The sequence below is a fragment of the Bubalus bubalis genome, chromosome 24, assembly GCF_019923935.1.
Source record: "Bubalus bubalis isolate 160015118507 breed Murrah chromosome 24, NDDB_SH_1, whole genome shotgun sequence".
NCBI classification, from domain to species: domain Eukaryota; kingdom Metazoa; phylum Chordata; class Mammalia; order Artiodactyla; family Bovidae; genus Bubalus; species Bubalus bubalis.
Genome location: NC_059180.1, coordinates 38,207,379 through 38,225,486, shown reverse-complemented (window position 1 = coordinate 38,225,486; position 18,108 = coordinate 38,207,379). Strand labels below are relative to the sequence as shown.

The 18,108-nt window shown below is 54.3% G+C and overlaps 1 protein-coding gene and 1 non-coding gene across 4 annotated transcripts in view; one reads left to right on the top strand and one right to left on the bottom strand.

The window, feature by feature from the left end:
• PPL (periplakin) overlaps window positions 1–15,247 on the bottom strand; it is a 47,856-nt gene extending 32,609 nt beyond the window's left edge. The window contains exon 1 of one of the 3 annotated variants that reach the window (XM_025274699.3): window positions 14,985–15,247. In XM_025274699.3, coding sequence (XP_025130484.3) covers window positions 14,985–15,046 — 62 coding nt within the window. In that variant the 5' untranslated portion in view covers window positions 15,047–15,247. The remainder of the gene's footprint in view (window positions 1–14,984) is intronic. The other 2 variants (XM_025274698.3, XM_006054908.4) reach the window with 2 other exon arrangements.
• A 1,351-nt stretch (window positions 15,248–16,598) lies between these two features.
• Window positions 16,599–16,670, top strand: TRNAA-AGC. The gene has a single exon. It is a non-coding gene; the product is annotated as a tRNA-Ala (tRNA).
• The last annotated feature ends 1,438 nt before the right edge of the window (window positions 16,671–18,108 follow it).

The window sequence follows — 18,108 nt, the reverse complement described above, 5'->3', positions numbered from 1 at the left end:
CTCGTAAAACACTTTGGACCTTGGACGTGCGTGTCACACCAGGAAGGCTCAGGATTGTTGGAATTTTGGTCTGTTTGGCTCACTGCTGTGTCCATGGTGCCCGGCACAGAGCTCGTCCCAGCAGTAATCTAATGAACAGCTGCTGGCATTTGGAATAACAACATGTGCTGTTTCACCTGCCTACCTTTAATTTCCTTGTCTGCACAATGAGGTTATTGGATCCACTGACTGGGTAGCAAACAGAAAGACATATCTGATAGGTGGAAAATGTTCCCAAGGCAGATAGGGTGGGGGCTAGGTTGATTTGCTTTCAAGGCCACTGCTGTCCAATAAAAACAGAATGTGAGCACATTTGTAGTTTAAATCTTCCTAGTAGCCATTTGAAAAACATAAAAAGAAACAGGTGAACTTAACTTTTATACACCATTTGATTTAACCTAATACAGCTATGCTGTATTAGGCAATGGCACCCCACTCCAGTACTCTTGCCTGGAAAATCCCATGGACGGAGGAGCCTGGTAGGCTGCAGTCCATGGGGTCGCTAGGAGTCGGACACAACTGAATGACTTCACTTTCACTTTTCACTTTCATGTGTTGGAGAAGGAAATGGCAACCCACTCCAGTGTTCTTGCCTGGAGAATCCCAGGGATGGGGGAGCCTGGTGGACTGCCATCTATGGGATCGCACAGAGTCGGACACGACTGAAGCGACTTAGCAGAAGCAGTGGCAGCGGCAGCAGCTAATGCAAGAGACATAAGGGATGCAGGTTCAATCCCTGGGTTAGGAAGATCCCCTGGAGGAGGGCATGGCAACCCAGTCCAGTATTCTTGCCTGGGAAATCCATGGACAGAGGAGCCTGGCAGGCTACAGTCCACAGGATTGCAAAGAGTCAGACATGACTGAAGTGACTTAACACACACACACAGTAGAGCTAAACCATTATTCTGATAGTCAATAGAACGTTATTAAAGAGACGGTTTACATTCTCTTTTCCTCACCACTTGGCATGTGGTTTACACTTGCAGGGCACCTCAGGTTGTTCTATGCACATCTCACATGGCAAGTGGTTACCAAATACGACGGCACAGTTCTGGGTGATTCTGCAGCCCCTGGACCGCTCTGCGATAAGCCCACAATGACTGCAGCCCATCAGTTCTGCCATAATGAAGCTGGAGGAGGCTCGGAACATTAGTGCCTGGCACCTGCGTGCATCATGCATCATAAGGTAGTTATCAGCATCCGTGCGTACATGCTAAGTCACTTCAGTCATGTCTGACTCTTCATGATCCAATAGACTGTAGCCCACCAGGCTCCTCTGTCCATGGGATTCTCCAGGCAAGAATACTGGAGTGGGTTGCCAAGCCCTCCTCCAGGGGATCTTCCCGACCCAGAGATCGAACCCACATCTCTTACATCTCCTGAATTGGTAGGTGTGTTCTTTACCCTTAGTGCCCTAGGGCCACTTAATAAAAGGTCATTTCCTGGGACTTCCCTGGTGGTCCAGTGGTTAAGGATCCACCTTGCAATATAGGGGATATGGGTTCAATCCCTGGTGGGGGAACTATGATCCCACATGCCGTGGGGCCACTGAGCCTCAACTAGAAGCCTCAACAATGAAAGATACCCTGTGACACAGTGGAGATCCTGTGCCCTGCAACTAAGAACTGACACAGCCAAGTAAATTAATTAATTGGGGGAAAAAAAGGGCATTTCCTTTGCTTCGCCAGTGTCCTACCAGACCCACACAGACTGGCCAGACACCTGCCCAAGGGCAGGTCTCGTCTATGGGTCTCTGGCTGCCTGACTTCAAAACAATCCAGGGCTCCCAGCTGTGCTCAGCAGAGCGCGGTGCCTGGGTACGCAGCGCCAGAGCACACAGACCACAGCCCCACACCCTTTCCCGGGCCCCAGAGCTCCAGCGTCTCTGCCCACGGCCACGGGCCAGAGCCTGCCACGTAGCCTGCTCCAGCCATGCCACCCTCCTTCCTGGGAGAACGGCCTCTTTCCTGACCCACCTCCAGGGGGTCATACCACTACAGAGGGGCCACAGCCCTACCATAAGCCCCCACCCCAGCAGTCGCTGCCCGCCTAGAACTGTTCTGTCACCTGTTGGTCACGCCCAACTTGCTTTTTCTTTCTGGGCATCAAGATGGGAACCAGCAGGGACCGGGTGTGGCTGATGGTGATGGCCCTTCCTCCCTGGCCAGCACCACCTCACCTTCCAGGCCTGAGTCAGTCCCCACGTTCTGGTCCTTGACGATGTCCACAGTCCCTCCCTTTTGGGGTTAATTCTGTCTTAGTGGGTGCGAGCGGAGCCAGATGATCAGTCTCGGAATGTCTGGCATGCACAGGAGCCCACACCTCTCCTGGGAACCAGCCTGTCCCAGCCTCGCCCCTCCTAGAGTCCAGAGAAGGGGCCTGGCCTCCTGTTCCCCATGGTCAACCCCTTCTGGGTCCTGCCTGCCTCCAGGGCCTAAGCAGCCCTCAGAGGAACCTCCAAGTTCATCTTGGGTGCTAGGTGGCCCCCAGACCCCACCTTCTTTAAACACTGCCAGGCTAGAGAGAGCAAAGGCTTTCACTCCAGGATACCTGCCCTGTCTCTACCACAAAGGCACACACAGGAGGTGCAGGAAATGACTGAAGAAATGCACAGCCAGCCAGACACTGAGAGGACTCACTAGGTGCCTGTCACCTGCTCAGCCTATTCCTGAAACACCTCCTGACGCCTGGCAATCTTGGGAGAAACATGCCCTCATGGTAATTGGGGGTACTTTTCTTAATTCTATTAGGTGATAAACTTTTGGACAGTAAGGATTTACTCATCTTTTGGGAGGACCCTTCTGTAGCCTTTAATTCCAGGCTTTGCACAGGCTTGGGGCTCAATAAATACATGTTGAATTGAGCAGACACTTTATAGCATGTGAATAATTCTTCTCTCCTCATTTTTCAGATGAAGATAACTGAGGCTAAGAAACCTGCTCAAAGTCACACTGTTAGGAAGTGAGGGTGTCAAGATCCGAACAGGTGTTAGAGCCACCTCCTCAGAACAAAAGGGATGTCAATATTGCTGTTCAGTTGCTAAGTCGTGTCCGGCTCTTTGTGACCCCATGGACTGGAGCACACCGGGGTTCCTTGTCCTTCACCATCTCTCTGAGCTTGTTCAAACCATGTCCATTGAGTTGGAGACGCCATCCAACCATCTCATTCTCTGTTGCCCTCTTCTCCTCCTGCCCTCAATCTATCCCAGCATCAGGGTCTGTCAATACTATTCCACAAACTGATGCGGAGAGATCAAGGACATGAGACAAAGCAGAAAGGCGTTCACCACCCAGGGGAGCACAGTGACTTACATCTCGTTGGCATCTTCAGCAGTATAATTATCCCAGTGGTTGAGTAACCATCAGTGGTGGTAGGTGAGGCTGAGTCATTCATTCTCCTAAGATGCCACCACGAGGGGCTCCCAGCCTGTCCCTCTGAACAGGCCATTCAGGGCGAAGGAACTGGTATGACGGAACCCCTCCCTGGGCCATGCCCTCCCCCAGTGTCTGACATGCGTTCCTGCTTTGATCCTAACAACCCATCATCAAGCTTGGTACTATTACTGCTTCTAGTGCAGATACATAAACTGAGCCTGGGCAGGAAGGGAGACCTGCCTGGGGCCAGAAGGTTAGTGTCCATGCTGGTGACTGTTGCCACCCCCTGTCAGCTTTCCAGATCATCAAGATTTCCAGATATTCAGTAATTGCTGAATAAATTTTCACCACACCCCCAACTCCTTGTCATCTCTCTGCCCCTCTTACAGGCCCTGGGGACAGGCCCTTCTCCATCATCAAGTCCCTGGAGCTGTCCACATGCTTAAAATGTCTATTTAATTCAACACCTATTTGTTGAGCCCCCAGCCTACACAAATCCTGGAATTAAGAGCCACAGAAGAACCTCCACCAAAAGGTAAGTTAAGTCCTATTGTCCAAAAGTTTATGGTATAATAGGCAGGATTTAGAAAAGCTCTCCAATAACTGTAATTCCAGAGATTCAGACTGTTTGGGTCAGGGTATTTTCATCCACTCTGCCCACTTCAGGCCTCGTATCCTAATTTAATTGTGAAAATAAAGGTCAGTCCCATAAAATGCAAGAAGAGAGCAAGAAGGAAACAAAGAGAAAGCATGATAAATAGGAAATACAAAATATATGGCAGGAGCAGGTCCAAACCCAGCAGTCAGTACAATAAATGAGAATGAGTTAAACTCAACCGCTAAAAGATAAGACTCTCAGGGGAGAATAGGAAAACAAAACAAAAGCCAGCTCTACGCCATTTTGTAAGGCACATATCTAAAATAAAATTACACAGGAAGGTTGGGACTAAAAGAATAGAGTGCGACAGACCAGGCAACTGCTGCTTTAGCTGTTTGAAAGGAAGAGCAAGGTGAAGTGGTGGCTCAGCAGTAAAGAACCTGCCGGCAAAGCAGGAGATGTGGCAAGAGCCATGGGTTTGATTCCTGGGTCTGGAAGATCCCATGGAGAAGGAAACGGCAACCCACTCCAGTATTCTTGCCTGGAAAATCCCATGGGCAGCCCATGGGGCTGCAAAAGAGTTGGACGTATCTTAGCGACTGAACAACAACAAAGGTACACGTAACTCTATGGACAAGTTACGTAAACACCGGGTTTGACGGCTGCACATCAGAAGACTGAAGTCTGGGCCCTGCCTCACTGATTTTGACCTAACTGGTCTGCCATAGGACCTGGACATCACCTGCAAGGCTCACATAATTTTTTTTTTTTTTAATTTGGCTGTACCAGGTCTTAGTTGCAGCATGTGGACCTAGTTCCCCTAGCAGGGATAGAACCCGGGCCCCCTGCATTGGGAACTTGGAGTCTTAACCACTGAACTGCAAGGGAAGTCCCAAAACTTGGGTGATTCTAACGCGCTGGCAGGGCTGGGAACAAGGAAACGAACTAGAGTCATGTGCTGCAAGGTCGAGGAAGAATTCCCAGGTCTCTGCAGGAAGGAAGTCTTGTAGAGAACAGTACTCAGAAAGCATCCAAAAATTACCAGACTGACAGGTCAACTGACCGACGGGCTCCCTACTAGAAACCTCAGTGATAATTAGCTGGGTGTGGAGGATTTACTGTCTACTAATCCTGGGGAAGTAGATTCTACAGTGAGAAGGCTGCTGGTGGAGTAACTACAGCTCTGTTTCATGGTTTAATCTGCTTCCACCCGGGGAAGGCCTCCCTACCTTGGGGCCTCATGTCAGGCGTGTGCTTTTGGGCTCTCATTACAGACACACACACACACACAAGTTCAAACCTCTTTGAGAAACACCAGGGTGTGTCTTGGAGATTTTTGCAAGATTTAAATGGGGCTCAAGCCAACTGTGACAACCCCAGTTGTTAGGACATCATTCCGGGTTCAAAACCAGTGGACTAGGAGTACTGGCCTCCAAATAGCAAGCACCTACTATGTGCCTGCTGCTTTTACTCACATCATCTCCAGTTCTCTCCGTGATTCTACACGCCTCTAATTTGTAGATTCAAAACAGACCTCTCACTGCTGCTCACTGAGCACCTACTATGTGTGAGGCATCTTTCGGGGGGTGTGGGAGTGACCACGTGGTCTGCAAAGCCCCTACCTTCATGAAGCCCACAGTGGGGCAGGAAGGTGGCCAGCAGCAGCACAGCTGACGAGAGGCACAACTGGGCCTGGAAAGCAGATCCATGGCTCCCAAACCCAGGCTCTTTCTACTCCACCTCCATCCCTGACCTCAGCCTCAGCTTCCCTCTCAGTAACATGGGGGTTTCATTGCCCAGTTTATAGTTGGGAAGAGTCAGGTTCCTGGTGCAGAGCAGCAGGACTGGATCCTCCGCTGTTCCTGGCAGCACAAACTTGGAATCCTTTCTCAACCTTCAGCTGGAACCCGAAAGTTCCCATCCCAGCGTGGAGAAGTGAAAAGCCCTCAAAACCACGAGTCTGACATCTGAGCCCCGGCTGCTGGAGCAGCAAAGAATTCTGCACAGGACTTCTTGCAGCCCCGCAGCCTTCCAGAGTCAGCAGGCCACGGGTGGGGTGGAGCCTCTGGCCAGTCAGCTGTGCATTTATAAGACCTGACAAGCCCTCTGTCCAGGAAAGGATGGGCTGGGCGACCAGAGGGGACACCCCTGCAGCCAGCTCATCTGCTCCCGGCTCAAAGCCGCTGAGACTCTAAAACATTGAGCCTCACCTGGAAAAGAGAGACGAGGGCACTGATGTCTAAGAAGGACAGTACAGTCATAATTCAGGACGGCTGCTCCTCTGCACCTCAGCCTCAGAGGCTGTCACATGTCCACACCTCTCCCAGCTCCTGGCTGTGGTTCCCTCCCGCACTTCTGAGTCTCCACATCCAGAGCCCTCCATTCTTGCTCCCCAGGCCTTGGACATCTCCCTCTGCTGAGGCCCGCTCCCTCTTCCTCCCTGCCCTCTACCTGCTGACTGGACTTGGATCCAGAACTGCAGGCTTCCCTCCAGGCTGGATCAGCTGCCAGCCCCCCTGGTCTAGCCCACCCCTCACTTTTAAAAACTGAAAACTCTTAACCTAGCTCAAATGTGCAGAAAAGTATGGAAAAGAATGCCACCAAGACTTCGCTGATGTTCCCACTCAGTCATACGTGTTTCAGATTTTTTTCAAAAACAGTGTTATTATTCAGTACCCTCTGAGCCCCCTCCTCTGGGGGAGCATAATTTTGGAGCCGCTGGTTTCTCCCTCAGTTCAGTTCAGTCGCTCAGTCGTGTCTGACTCTGCAACCCCATGGATTGCAGCACGCCAGGCTTCCCTGTCCATCAATAACTTCTGGAGCTTGCTCAAACTCATGTCCATTGAGTCAGTGATGCCATCCAACCATCTCATCCTCTGTCGTCCCCTTCTCCTCCTGCCCTCAATCTTTCCCAGCATCAGGGTCTTTTCCAAGTTATTTGCATCAGGTGGCCAAAGTATTGGAGTTTCAGCTTCAACCTCAGTCCTTCCAATGAACATTCAGGACTGATATCCTTTAGGATGGATTGGTTGGATCTCCTTGCAGTCCAAGGGATTCTCAAGAGTCTTCTCCAACACTACAGTTCAAAAACATCAATTCTTCGGTGCTCAGCTTTCTTTATAGTCCAACTCTCACATCCATACATGACTACTGGAAAAATCAGTAGTTGGACCTTTGTTGGCAAAGTAATGTCTCTGCTTTTTAATACGCTGTCTAGGTTGGTCATAGCTTTTGTTCCAAGGAGCAAGCGTCTTTTAATTTCATGGTTGCAGTCACCATCTGCAGTGATTTTGGAGCCCAAGAAAATAAAGTCTGTCACTGTTTCCATTGTTTCCCCATCTATTTGCCATGAAGTGATGGGACCAGATGCCAAGATCTTAGTTTTCTGAATGTTGAGTTTTAAGCGAACTTTTTCACTCTCCTCTTTCACTTTCATCAAGAGGCTCTTTGGTTCCTCTTCACTTTCTGCCATAGGGTGGTGTCATCTGCATATCTGAGGTTATTGATATTTCTCCTGGCCATCTTGATTCCAGCTTGTGCTTGATCCAGCCTGGTATTTTGCATGATGTACTCTGCATATAAGTTAAATAAGCAGCGTGACAAGATATAGCCTTGGTGTAGTCCTTTCCCAATTTGGAACCAGTCCGTTGTTCCATGTCTGGTTCTAACTGTTGCTTCTTGACCTGCATACAGATTTCTCAGGAGGCCGGTCGGGTGGTCTGGTATTCCCATCTCTTGAAGAATTTTCCAGTTTGTTGTGATCTACACAGGTTTCTTCCTAAGCCTGTCTTAAACTTTCACTACATATCGGCGTCTGCTTCTATAAACATACATGGAATTACTTTGTATGAATTTTTAAATTTTTTAATTTTTAAAGAGTGTTTTTGTTACTATGATCTCTCAGTTTCTTCTTCTTTTTTTAACATTTATTTATTTGAATGTGCCAAGTCTCAGGTGCAGCATGTGGGGTCTTTAGCTGCACCATGAGGAAGCTAGTTCCCTGACCAGGGATGGAACCCAGGCCCCCTGCACTGGGAGCTCAGAGTCTCAGCCACTGGACCACCAGGGAAGTCCCTGAACGAATGTTTGTAAATGCACACAAATGTGCTGTCTGTGTCCCTAGCTTGCTCTGTTCACACCATGTGATGCCTCCGCAGGCCGACGCGCGTGGACGCCCACCTCGCTGTCTCGTGACCCTTGCTGCTCCCTCTCCACCCATCCCCCTCCTTTGCCTCCACTGTCTCTGCACTTGTCACACAGCATTGTTGCAGCCTGTTTACAGAGAGCACAGAAAAAGGGGGTGGGGGCAGGGGGCCCGGGGCCCTCTGCTCAGGATCCCTTATTCTTTTCCGCTAGACAGAAGCCCCACCCGCCCACCCCGTTTCTTGGTGGGGACGAGTGCGTGCGTGCGTGTCTTGTGTGTGAGCATGTGTGTCTGCATCAGCCTGAGATGTTTCAGGAGGGGGAAGCCTCTGCAGGCCCCCAGGGCCACCCTCACTCATTCATTCACTCATTCAGCACACGTGCCGCCCTGCCAGTCTCTGGGGGAGACAGACCTTCATCTCCATCAGACCACCCAACGGCCGCTGAGGTAAGAGTGACCAAGGAGATGGGGGAGACAGTGCAGGAAGTGGATCTGCCTGGGGAAAGAGAGGTTTAGGGAGGCTTCCCCAAGGAACAGAGACCAGGTGAGGAAGAGAAGTGAGCCCAGAGGGGTGGGAAGGGCATTCCAGGCGGGAGGAACAGCATGGGCAAAGGCTCAGGGGCTGGAAGGGTCATGGAAAGGAGAGGGGAATGAACTCATAGTATGCAGGGTGGCGGTTCCCAGGGCCTGAGAGCAAAGGGCAGCTTGAGGTGGGATGAACCAGTGGGGAGGGGGTGGACAGGACCAGACTGACATCTGGCAGGGAGACTCTTGAGAGTCTCTTGGACAGCAAGGAGATCAAACCAGTCAATCCTAAATATTCATTGGCAGGACTGATGCTGAAGCTCCAATACTTTGGCCCCCTGATGTGAAGAGCTGACTAGAAAAGACCCTGATGCTGGGAAAGATTGAGGGTAGGAGAAGGGGATGGCAGAGGATGAGGTTGGTTGGATGGCATCACCGATTCAATGGACATGAATTTGAGCAAACTCTGGGAGATAGTGAAAGACAGGGAAGCCTGGTGTGCTGCAGTCCATAGGGTCACAAAGCATGGGACATGACTGAGCGACTGAACAACAACAAGAGAGAGCTCCCTGGCTGCCATGGGGAGGAGGGAGTGGGGTGATAGGGCAGAGGCAGGAATGGTGAAGCGGCTGCAGCAGGGGCGCTGGTGACAGGGCCTGGGGGCCCAGCGGGGCTGCCCACTCAGGAGGCAGGGAGCCAAGAGGCCAGGGCAGGGCTCAGTCTACCTGGAGTCAGGAAGGGGCACCGAGGGCCTCGCTGCCTAGGCTCAGGAGGACAGAAGACCCATTAAAAGCAGAGAGAACAAAGACCAGGGGCCATTTCCGTCTCCCCATTCCTAAGACAGGTCAGGGCAGGCAGGCAGGCTGGAGAGTGGCAGGTGGCACTGGCAACACCCCACACAGCCCTGCCTGGAGCAGAGAGGAGCCAGAAATCTCTTGACAAGGAGCCTTGGACATGTTCTCAAAGGCAGCTTCTCCCCCAGCCCCCAGGGCCCTCCAGAGGCCCCTCACTCTCCTAGGAGTGTTGCCTAAAAGGTATGACTTGAGGTAAGCCTCTCCCCAGATGAGCTCCCTGACTGTGTCTGAAACGCCACCATTAGCAGCACTGTTACAGGTTCAGCTCCGTTCTGTCCTGAATCTAATTCACCAGGTCTCGTTCCCTCTGCAACAGCACTGGGCAAGTGAGGGCAAAGCCAGAGAGAGGGGAGGTGGAAAGGGTTGCTGGGCGGAGTCAGGGATACAAAACCCAGTGACTCCACCATCTGGCCTGGGGCAGTCCCCAGAGACAGCACCAGCCCCAGGTTGAGGTGGGGAGCCCTAGTTTCCTTCTCCAGGGGCCCCAACATTGGCCATGTGTGAGCCGTGAATGCAAGGCGAGTGCCTTTACTCTGGGCCTCAGTGTTCTTCTCTGTGAAATGGGACACCAGCAGCAGCCTTACAGGCTCGGTGTCAGAAGGAGATTTTATATATATACATATATATATAAAACATCCATGGCTGGGCTGGGTGCACAGCAGGTGTTGAGAAATGGCTGGGTGGATCACTCCAGTTCTGGCTACCCACGTAGTGCGAAGGGAACTTTGCTGACAGGGCCCTCCTGCAGACTGTTCGAGCCTTGCAGCTGACACTAATCAATGCATGCAGGTGTGTCTTTCCACGTGTCTTCTTAAGGTGTGTGTGGGGTCCACATGAATGCTAGGGTGAATGAATGGGAGCCAGCTGACCTCCTGTGCCCCTGGGGCAACAGCCTCCACAGCTGGAAGGAGCCCAGCTGCCTGGTCAGCTCCGTTCTTAGCACCATCCTCATCTTTGGGGCTCAGCTGGTAAAGAACCCGCTTGCAATGCAGGAGACCTGGGTTTGATCCCTGGGTTGGGAAGATCCTTTGGAGAAGGGGACGGCTACCCACTCCAGTATTCTGGCCTGGAGAATTCCATGGACTGTATAGTCCATGGGGTCACAAAGAGTCGGACACGACTAAGCGAGTTTCACTTTTCATCTTTAACAGCAGTGTGCACTCACCACTGTCTCTGCCATGACTTACTGAGCACTCACTGGGAGCTGGGCCCGTCACATGCATTCTCTTGCTTGAGCCACTAGCGACCTCACCAGCTGATGGCTGCCGCAACACTCCCGTTTCACAGATGAGGAAACTGAGACTCAAGTGTTTTGTGACCTGCCCAAGGTCACACAGCTCAGGAGAGGCAAAGCTGGGGCTTGAACCCACACCTGGATGACACGCTCTTAATCACCGAGGGGCTCAGGGTACCCCAGCTAGCTTCCAGGAGGACACATGCCCCTTTCACCAGCCTCCAAACCCTTGGGCCCTGCCTCTCCCACAGGATGTCCCCATTAGGACTGGGCCATTCTTCTAGGACTTTACCTAGGTGAGGTCAAGAACTGAGGCCAGGCTGCTGGGTGCTCACTGGGACCCAGGTCTGGGTAGAAGGGCAAAATTAGCCCCATTTTACTGAGGGGGAAGCTGAGGCTCCTAGCGAGGCCAAATTTCTTTGCCAAGCTCAAACACAGGCAGAGTTCAGTCTAACTGCAGAGCTGGGTCTAACCATCCATCCCTCGCAGACAGGTCAGACACCTCCCCAGGAAGTCCTCCCCGATAATCCAGGTCTCCACCCTAACCCTGACAGATCTCACTTCAGACCAGTCAGGGAGCAACAGGGCCGTCAGGCTGGAAATCTCATCTGTCCGGCTCTATGTCCCCCCAAACTCTCAGTGGTTCCCATCACCACCATGACACAGTCCTGCAACCACAGTGGAAATTAAGCAAAATTCCATCAAATGTAGAGACTGTCAACGTCTCCTCCACAGCTGCCCCTACTCCTCGGAATGGCACCCCAGGAGTTGGGGTGTGCTGCCTGTCCATTGCGGAGTTCAGCTCAATCCCAGATACATAGCAGGTGCCTATTTAAATGTATTCAACAGTTATAACTATCACAGCTGCTGTGGATCGAGGCTTCCTGTAATTCTCAACCCTTTCCCTGCATTATTTCATTTAATCCTCATGCCAACAATATCACCAGGCAGGTAGTATTTTTATGCCCATTCCACAGCTGAGAAAGCAGAGGCTCAGAGAGGCCATGCAGCTCTCCCCAGGTGGCACAGCTGGAGAGCAAGGACTGGCCAGGGCTGTACTCTCAGCATCCAAGCAGGGCGGTAGGACCAGGGCCCCTCAAGGCCCTCCCCGCTGAGCTGGACACTATCCTTGGTGACCCTGCAGCAGCAGCCTGACCCTGTCATTAGCTCAGGTGTGAACACCAGTTCCGACACCTGTCATTAGAAACCAGGGCAGCAGGAGCAGCGGAGTTCACACCCAGTTCCAGCTGCTACAAGGCTGACAAACAGGGAGGGGCAGTTTTATCCTAAGGGGCTCTCCATGAATTTCTGTTCACTTGTGCCATCCAAAGCCTGTGACAGCGGGGTTGTGTGCAAGTCACCTGGCTCCTGAATTCCCTTTGCTGAGGGCAGGGATGCTGACCCTCACTCTGGGCACTTCTATGTGCCCAGGGCAGCGGAGGGGGGAGCGCGGGGCGGGGCGGGGGAAATCCTCCCCATTGTTATGTTGGCTCCTCCCAGCAACCCCACACGGAAGATATTAGTACCAGGCCTGCCTTGCAAATGAGGAAACTGAGATTCAGAGAGGTTCCTGAGCCTTTCTGGAACCAGAGGCGAGGTGTTCAACTGACCACCTCAATGCTGAATCTCACTGGCAACCCTGCCCTCCCCCAGACAGAAGAGGAAGCCCCCAGAAAACTCAGGGTGCAAGAGTAACTTGGGGGCCAGCACCCTGTGACCAGTGACCACATCTTAGAGCTATGGGTACAGAGCCAAGCACTGGGTAACACTCAAGAGGCTACCTTCGACCCTGCAATCTGTTCCATGAACTTGTCTCCACCAAAGGGAACATGCTGGGCTGGCAAGACCATGGTCACCTGGCATCTACACAGGGCTGTGACTGTGCAAGGCCACAGGGCCCAAAGGAAGAATCTCGTCCTATCTTGGGAAGAATCGGGGAGGGCTTCCTGGAGAAAGAGACATCCAAGCTGAGATCACACATTCAGCTAGGGGCAGCGGGTGGCTGCCTTGGGCCAGGGGTATTGCGAAGTGCAGGACCCATGCCCATTAACCCTGAGTCCCCGAAGCTGTAAAGGATGTTAATTGCTTCCTTCCTGCCCTCTGCTGGGAAGGCCAAGACCCTCCCAGATTGTCCAGATTCATTATAACCTTTTGTTAGGTCCAAGCCCAGCCCTTGGGGGACTGGACGGATGAAGAGCTGGAAGAAGGGGAGGCTCAGAGGGATGAGGGAGGCGGAGAACAGGGCGGGGCTGGCCCATCTCCTGGTGTGTGGGTGTGTGCGTGTGTGTGGAGGACTGGAGGGGCCCTGATCTTGGTCAGGGGAGAACAGTACAGCCCTCCCTGGCTGGCACAGAGCGCCTGATTGTGCAACATCTGAAAGAATAGTTCAGGGACTGGATGGGACCCCAGCTGGGTTGGAGAGCCAGCTGGACCTGGCCACTGAGGAGCGGCATGCAGAGCCCTGCCCAATCCCTGGGATTGGGAAAGACCAGGGAGGCTTGTATGTGTGTGTGGCGGGGGTGTGTGGGGGTGGGGAGATCCCGGGAGGGGAGGGAAAGAAATGCTTCTGAACTTGAAACAAGGCAGAGGGGAGAAGGGGCAGTGGGGTCACAGGGGAGTGGAGTTTCTGCAAAGCCTAGAATTCAAAGGCATGGAGGGCCCACCCTCTACGTCTCAGGTGAGGGCACCATGAGATGGCTGGATGGCATCCCTGACTCAATGGACATGAGATTGAGCAGACTCCTGGAGTTGGCGATGGACAGGGAGGCCTGGCTTGCTGCAATCAACGGGGTCACAAAGAGTTGGACACGACTGAGCAACTGAACTGACTGAATAAAGACATGGAGGGCCCACCCTCTCCACGCCATGCCCAGGGCGCCTGCACCTGTTAGACAGGTCTGCCTGGGCTGGACCACGGGGGCAGGGTGGGAGTGCAGGCCAGGGTCTCCTCGCCTTCATCCCTGACCTGGGAGGGAGTGAGGGACTGCTTCCAGGGGAGGGGGTCTCAGATGAGGGCACTTTGGGGTGGATACACTTGGGGCAGGTGGGCTCTGCAATTAGTTTCCCCACCTGCCTGAAGCCCCTTGTTGGATAAAGGCTCCCTCTCAGCTATAGCCCCTGCCTCCTTTTCCCTAGAGAGAGGCCAAGGAAGGGTCTGAGGTCTTGCCCCCTCCCTCAATCTCAGCATCTCCACTGAGGTTCCCCTAAACCGGTTATTAAGTGAATACATTAGGCTTACCAAGCGGACGTGGGCTGCCGTTTCAACGCAAACACATCTTTCAACGCAAACACATCGAGACATGTCATTCCCTTCCCAGGCGGCCCTGGGAACCGGAGGCTCTCAGAGACGCCGCCAGTTTCGGTGCTGGTTGGTGGAGGGGGGCGGCGGGTGCTAGGGGCAGCCACGCCCCTGAGAAATCACTCAGGGAGAAGGCCCCACCGCCCTCCCAGGAGCTCCGCAGACCTCGGGGTGGGGTAGCGGGTGTGGACCAGGGGTGCCTCAGCCCGGGTTCCCCCAGCCCCACACCCACGGATTCCTCCGAACCAGGCTCTGGAGCGCAGGATGGCAGGTGCCGGAAAGTTCTGCTGCAGGTGGCACGTTCCCCGCCCCCCAATTCGTCCCCTCACCTCTCGCCTCCCCGACTCCAGAAGCACCTGCGCGTCCCTCCAAGGAGCGTTGGTGAACGTCCCCAGCCACGCCCCCCGCTCCAGCTCAAATTCACCGCGTGGGTGCGCCCCTAGACGGTGCTTCTGTCCCTGCACACACCCCCGCCCCCGCCCCCGCCTTGGGTGTAGCGTCCGCCGGACACACCACTCTCCACCCAGGCGGTGCTTCCTGGCCCGCGAGGACCCCTGGCCCAAGGGCGACCGCGGGACGCGGAGAACCTCCCCACCCCCCTGTGACTCCACCTCAGTACCTTGCTCTCTAAGCGCCCAAGCCAGTACTCTCCCGGCTCCTAGAACTTTCCGGTGCCAAACAGCGTGTTTTCCTTCTGCGCCCCCGGCCCACCTCCATTCCCACCTCGGCTGTGCTTCCCAGCTCAAGGGTGGCCCTCGGGCGCCCGCGTCCCCGCGCGTCGCGCACTCCAGGCTGGGTTCCCCGCTCCGCGGGGCTCCCAGGGCGGTGCGCACCCCCTCCCAGCCGCCGCAGCCCCGGAGGCCCGGCCGTTCCCCTCACGGCCCGGACCGCGCATCCCGGCCCAGTGCGGCCCCTCACCTGCGGGTCCGAACCGTGGGGCTGTATTTGCCTTTGTTTCTCTTCCTGAAGAGCGAGTTCATGGTGGCGGCCGGGCGGGGCGGCGGGTCGCTGCGCCGGGCTGGGCACTGGGCGGCGGAGGCCCCTGCGCGCACCGAGGAGCGGGCAGCTGGCGCAGGTGAGCGGGCGGCGACGCGGGAGCCCCGAGTGTGGCGCGGCGGCGGCGGCCGGTCACTACTCGCGGGGGGCGGGGCGCCCGCAGGCCCTGGCTCCCCCCGCCGCTCCCGAGAAGGTGGCGCTTACCTTCCCGGGGGAGGGGCGCCGGGTGGGCGGGGCTTCCAGGCGCGCCCTCGGCCAGGCTGGAGCGAGCTGGGCGCCCGGCCTGGAATCTGGGTGGGGACACGGGGTCCTGGGAGGACCCGGCCTATCCCACCCCACCTCCCAGCCTGGACACTCGAGAAGCTGGGCAGGCGGGCGGAGGCGCACTGGCGGCTCTCCCGAGCGCGCTCCTCAGCCCCCTCGCCCCTGACTCCCGGCCTGGCGCACGCGCCCCAGGCTGAGGACCCTCACCCGGGCCTCGGATGCCCCTCTTGGGCACCGGGGCTCCCCTTTTTTGGCTGACACCCAGGTGGGGCCCCCAGTCAGATGGGACAGCCTGACGGATCTCTATGCCCCGATAGCTAGTCAATTACTCTCAGGTGGCAGGACAGTCGATGACAGTTGAGAAAAGGGAGCTTGGGAGTGCACCTTGATGTTGTTTAGACGCTAAGTCGTGTCCGACTCGTTGCGATCCCACGGACTGTAGCCCGCCAGGCTCCTTTTTTCCATGGGATTTCCCAGGTGAGAATACAGGAGTGGGTAGCCATTTCCTTCTCCAGGGGATCTTCCAGACCCAGGGATCGAACTTGCGTCTCTAGGATTGGCAGGTGGATTCTGAGCCACCTGGGAAGCCCCGGAGTGCGCCTGCCTGAGTTCAAATCCTGCTGTTATGAACGGTCAGCTGACTCTTCAGCAAGGCTTCTCTCTGCTCCCAGCCTCGGTTTCCTTTTTCTGTCAAACAGTGGTAACAACCGCACCCCACGCCATCGGGGATTCCTGTAGATAATTCACACAACACTTCACACAGTCCCATGTGCCAAGTTACATCTGTGCCAGCAGAGGCCAGTCACACCGGGGCCCTGCTGCGCTGTGTGTCTTCGGAGAAGGCTGCAGTTAGACAGCTGGTAACCCGGGTCTGGCCCTGAGCCAGAGTGGGGCCCTGATAGCAGGGAGCGTTCAGCATCCCTCTGGAGGGCACTGCGGGTCCTGAGCCCAGCTGGGAAGGAGGAGCACCCAGTCCTCAGGGGAGATGCCAAAGGGCTCAGATGGGGAGCAATGATGAGGGAAGGAGGCAGGCCCCCCACCCCTACACTGAGCATCCAGAGTCCTCAGGCCAGTCACTTCCCCAGCCGCTTTTTATTTAAAAAATAAGGAGGTTGATTCCTATAGGCTTTTCCTGCCCCAGACCCCAGAGCATTTGAGAACAGTGTCCTGTAGGCCATGGGGTCCCCCAACCTCCAGTATCTAATGCCTGATGATCTGTGGTGGAGCTGATGTAATAATAATAGAAATAAAGTGCACAGTAAGTGTAGTAGTGGTGGTGTAGTTCAATGGTAGAGCGTGTGCTTAGCATGCACGAGGCCCCGGGTTCAATGCCTGGCACCTCCATTTAGGAGTTTCTCCTTACTGGGAGGAGAGAGTTTATTATTGTGGGGAGGGAGGGGATATATATATATATAACTGATTCATGCTGATGTATGGCAGAGACCACCACGACATTGCAAAGCAATTATCCTCCAATTAAAAAAAAAAAAAGTAATGTGGTTGAATCATCCTGGAACCATCCCCCCCCAACCCCGTCCTTGGAAAAATTGTCTTCCACGAAACCAGTCCCTGGTGCCAAAAAGTTTGGGGATGGCTGCTTTAGGTCATCTGTTGTCCCTGCCATCACAGGACTTCAGTGTTGAAGTGTTACAGAGGTTCTGGGAAAACCTTATTTGTTAGGGGGTAGCTGCGGTGGGCTTAAGGGGGTCTGTGGATCCTCCTACAGTTGCTTTCAAAATGTGTGTGTGTCCAAATGCACATTTTGAGGGCAAGGGTCTATCGCTTTCAGTGGGCTCGTTCATTGGCTCATTCCACAGATACGGGCATTCTCCCAGCCATGGCTGCCTGGTTCTGCTACGTAGATGAGGAAAGGGAAAAAAAAAAAACAAAAAAACAGTAAAAGGCCTTTCTCTTAAGGGAGGGGGAAAGACACATGCTAATACTACTAACAATACATTGACAACTTCAAGTTGGGATCTGAAGACCTAAAAAGGATAAAGGACCCTGGGAGGAGCAGCAGCTCAGCTTCCCCGGGGGAGCTTGTAAAATGCAGATTCCGGGGCGTGACCCCCCTCCTGATTGGGGGGCCGTGTGCAGGAAGGGTCTCAGGAGTCTAAACTTTTAGCAAGTCCCCCTGGTGGTCCCTGGCCCCTCTATGAGAAACCAGGAGTGAGGGATCTTGCCTGCAGCTCTCAGATAGGGAACCCTGTACAGACCTTCCAGCCACACCTAACCCTTCTCTCCTCTTTGAACTTAGCACTGCCCTGGCTTCTCTATCAGATGCCCCTTCTAGATGGGGAGTTCCCCACCAGGCAGCTCAGTGCTTGAGCAATTCCCTCCAACCTGAAGGGACTTCCCTCCCCTAGTCTGAGGTTAGCTCCGGGGGTGGGAGTGGGGTGGGACCTAGAGTCCCACTACAAGCGTTGGGCTTCCTTGGTGGTTCAGATGGTAAAGAATCCACCTGCAATGCAGGAGACCTAGAGACTATAAGTCCAGACTACAAGTCCATTGGAAATAGGTGTCAGGGAGGAGCCCAAGGCTTCAGAACACACAGCTTGGTGGTGCTGGTGGGGGTGGGGGTGACTTGGGGTCTAGACTTGGCCTGAAGTCAGGACAAAACTTGCTCAGCCTGGACCCATTCCTGTGCCCCCAAGTGAGCCAAAGGGCTCAGGAGGGAATACTGTCCAACCCCCTGTTTTATGGCACAACTCTGCATGGAAACTCTTTTCCTTCCTTCTCCGGATTGCCTTTCCCTTGGAGAGTAAATTGGGGTCATTCACGG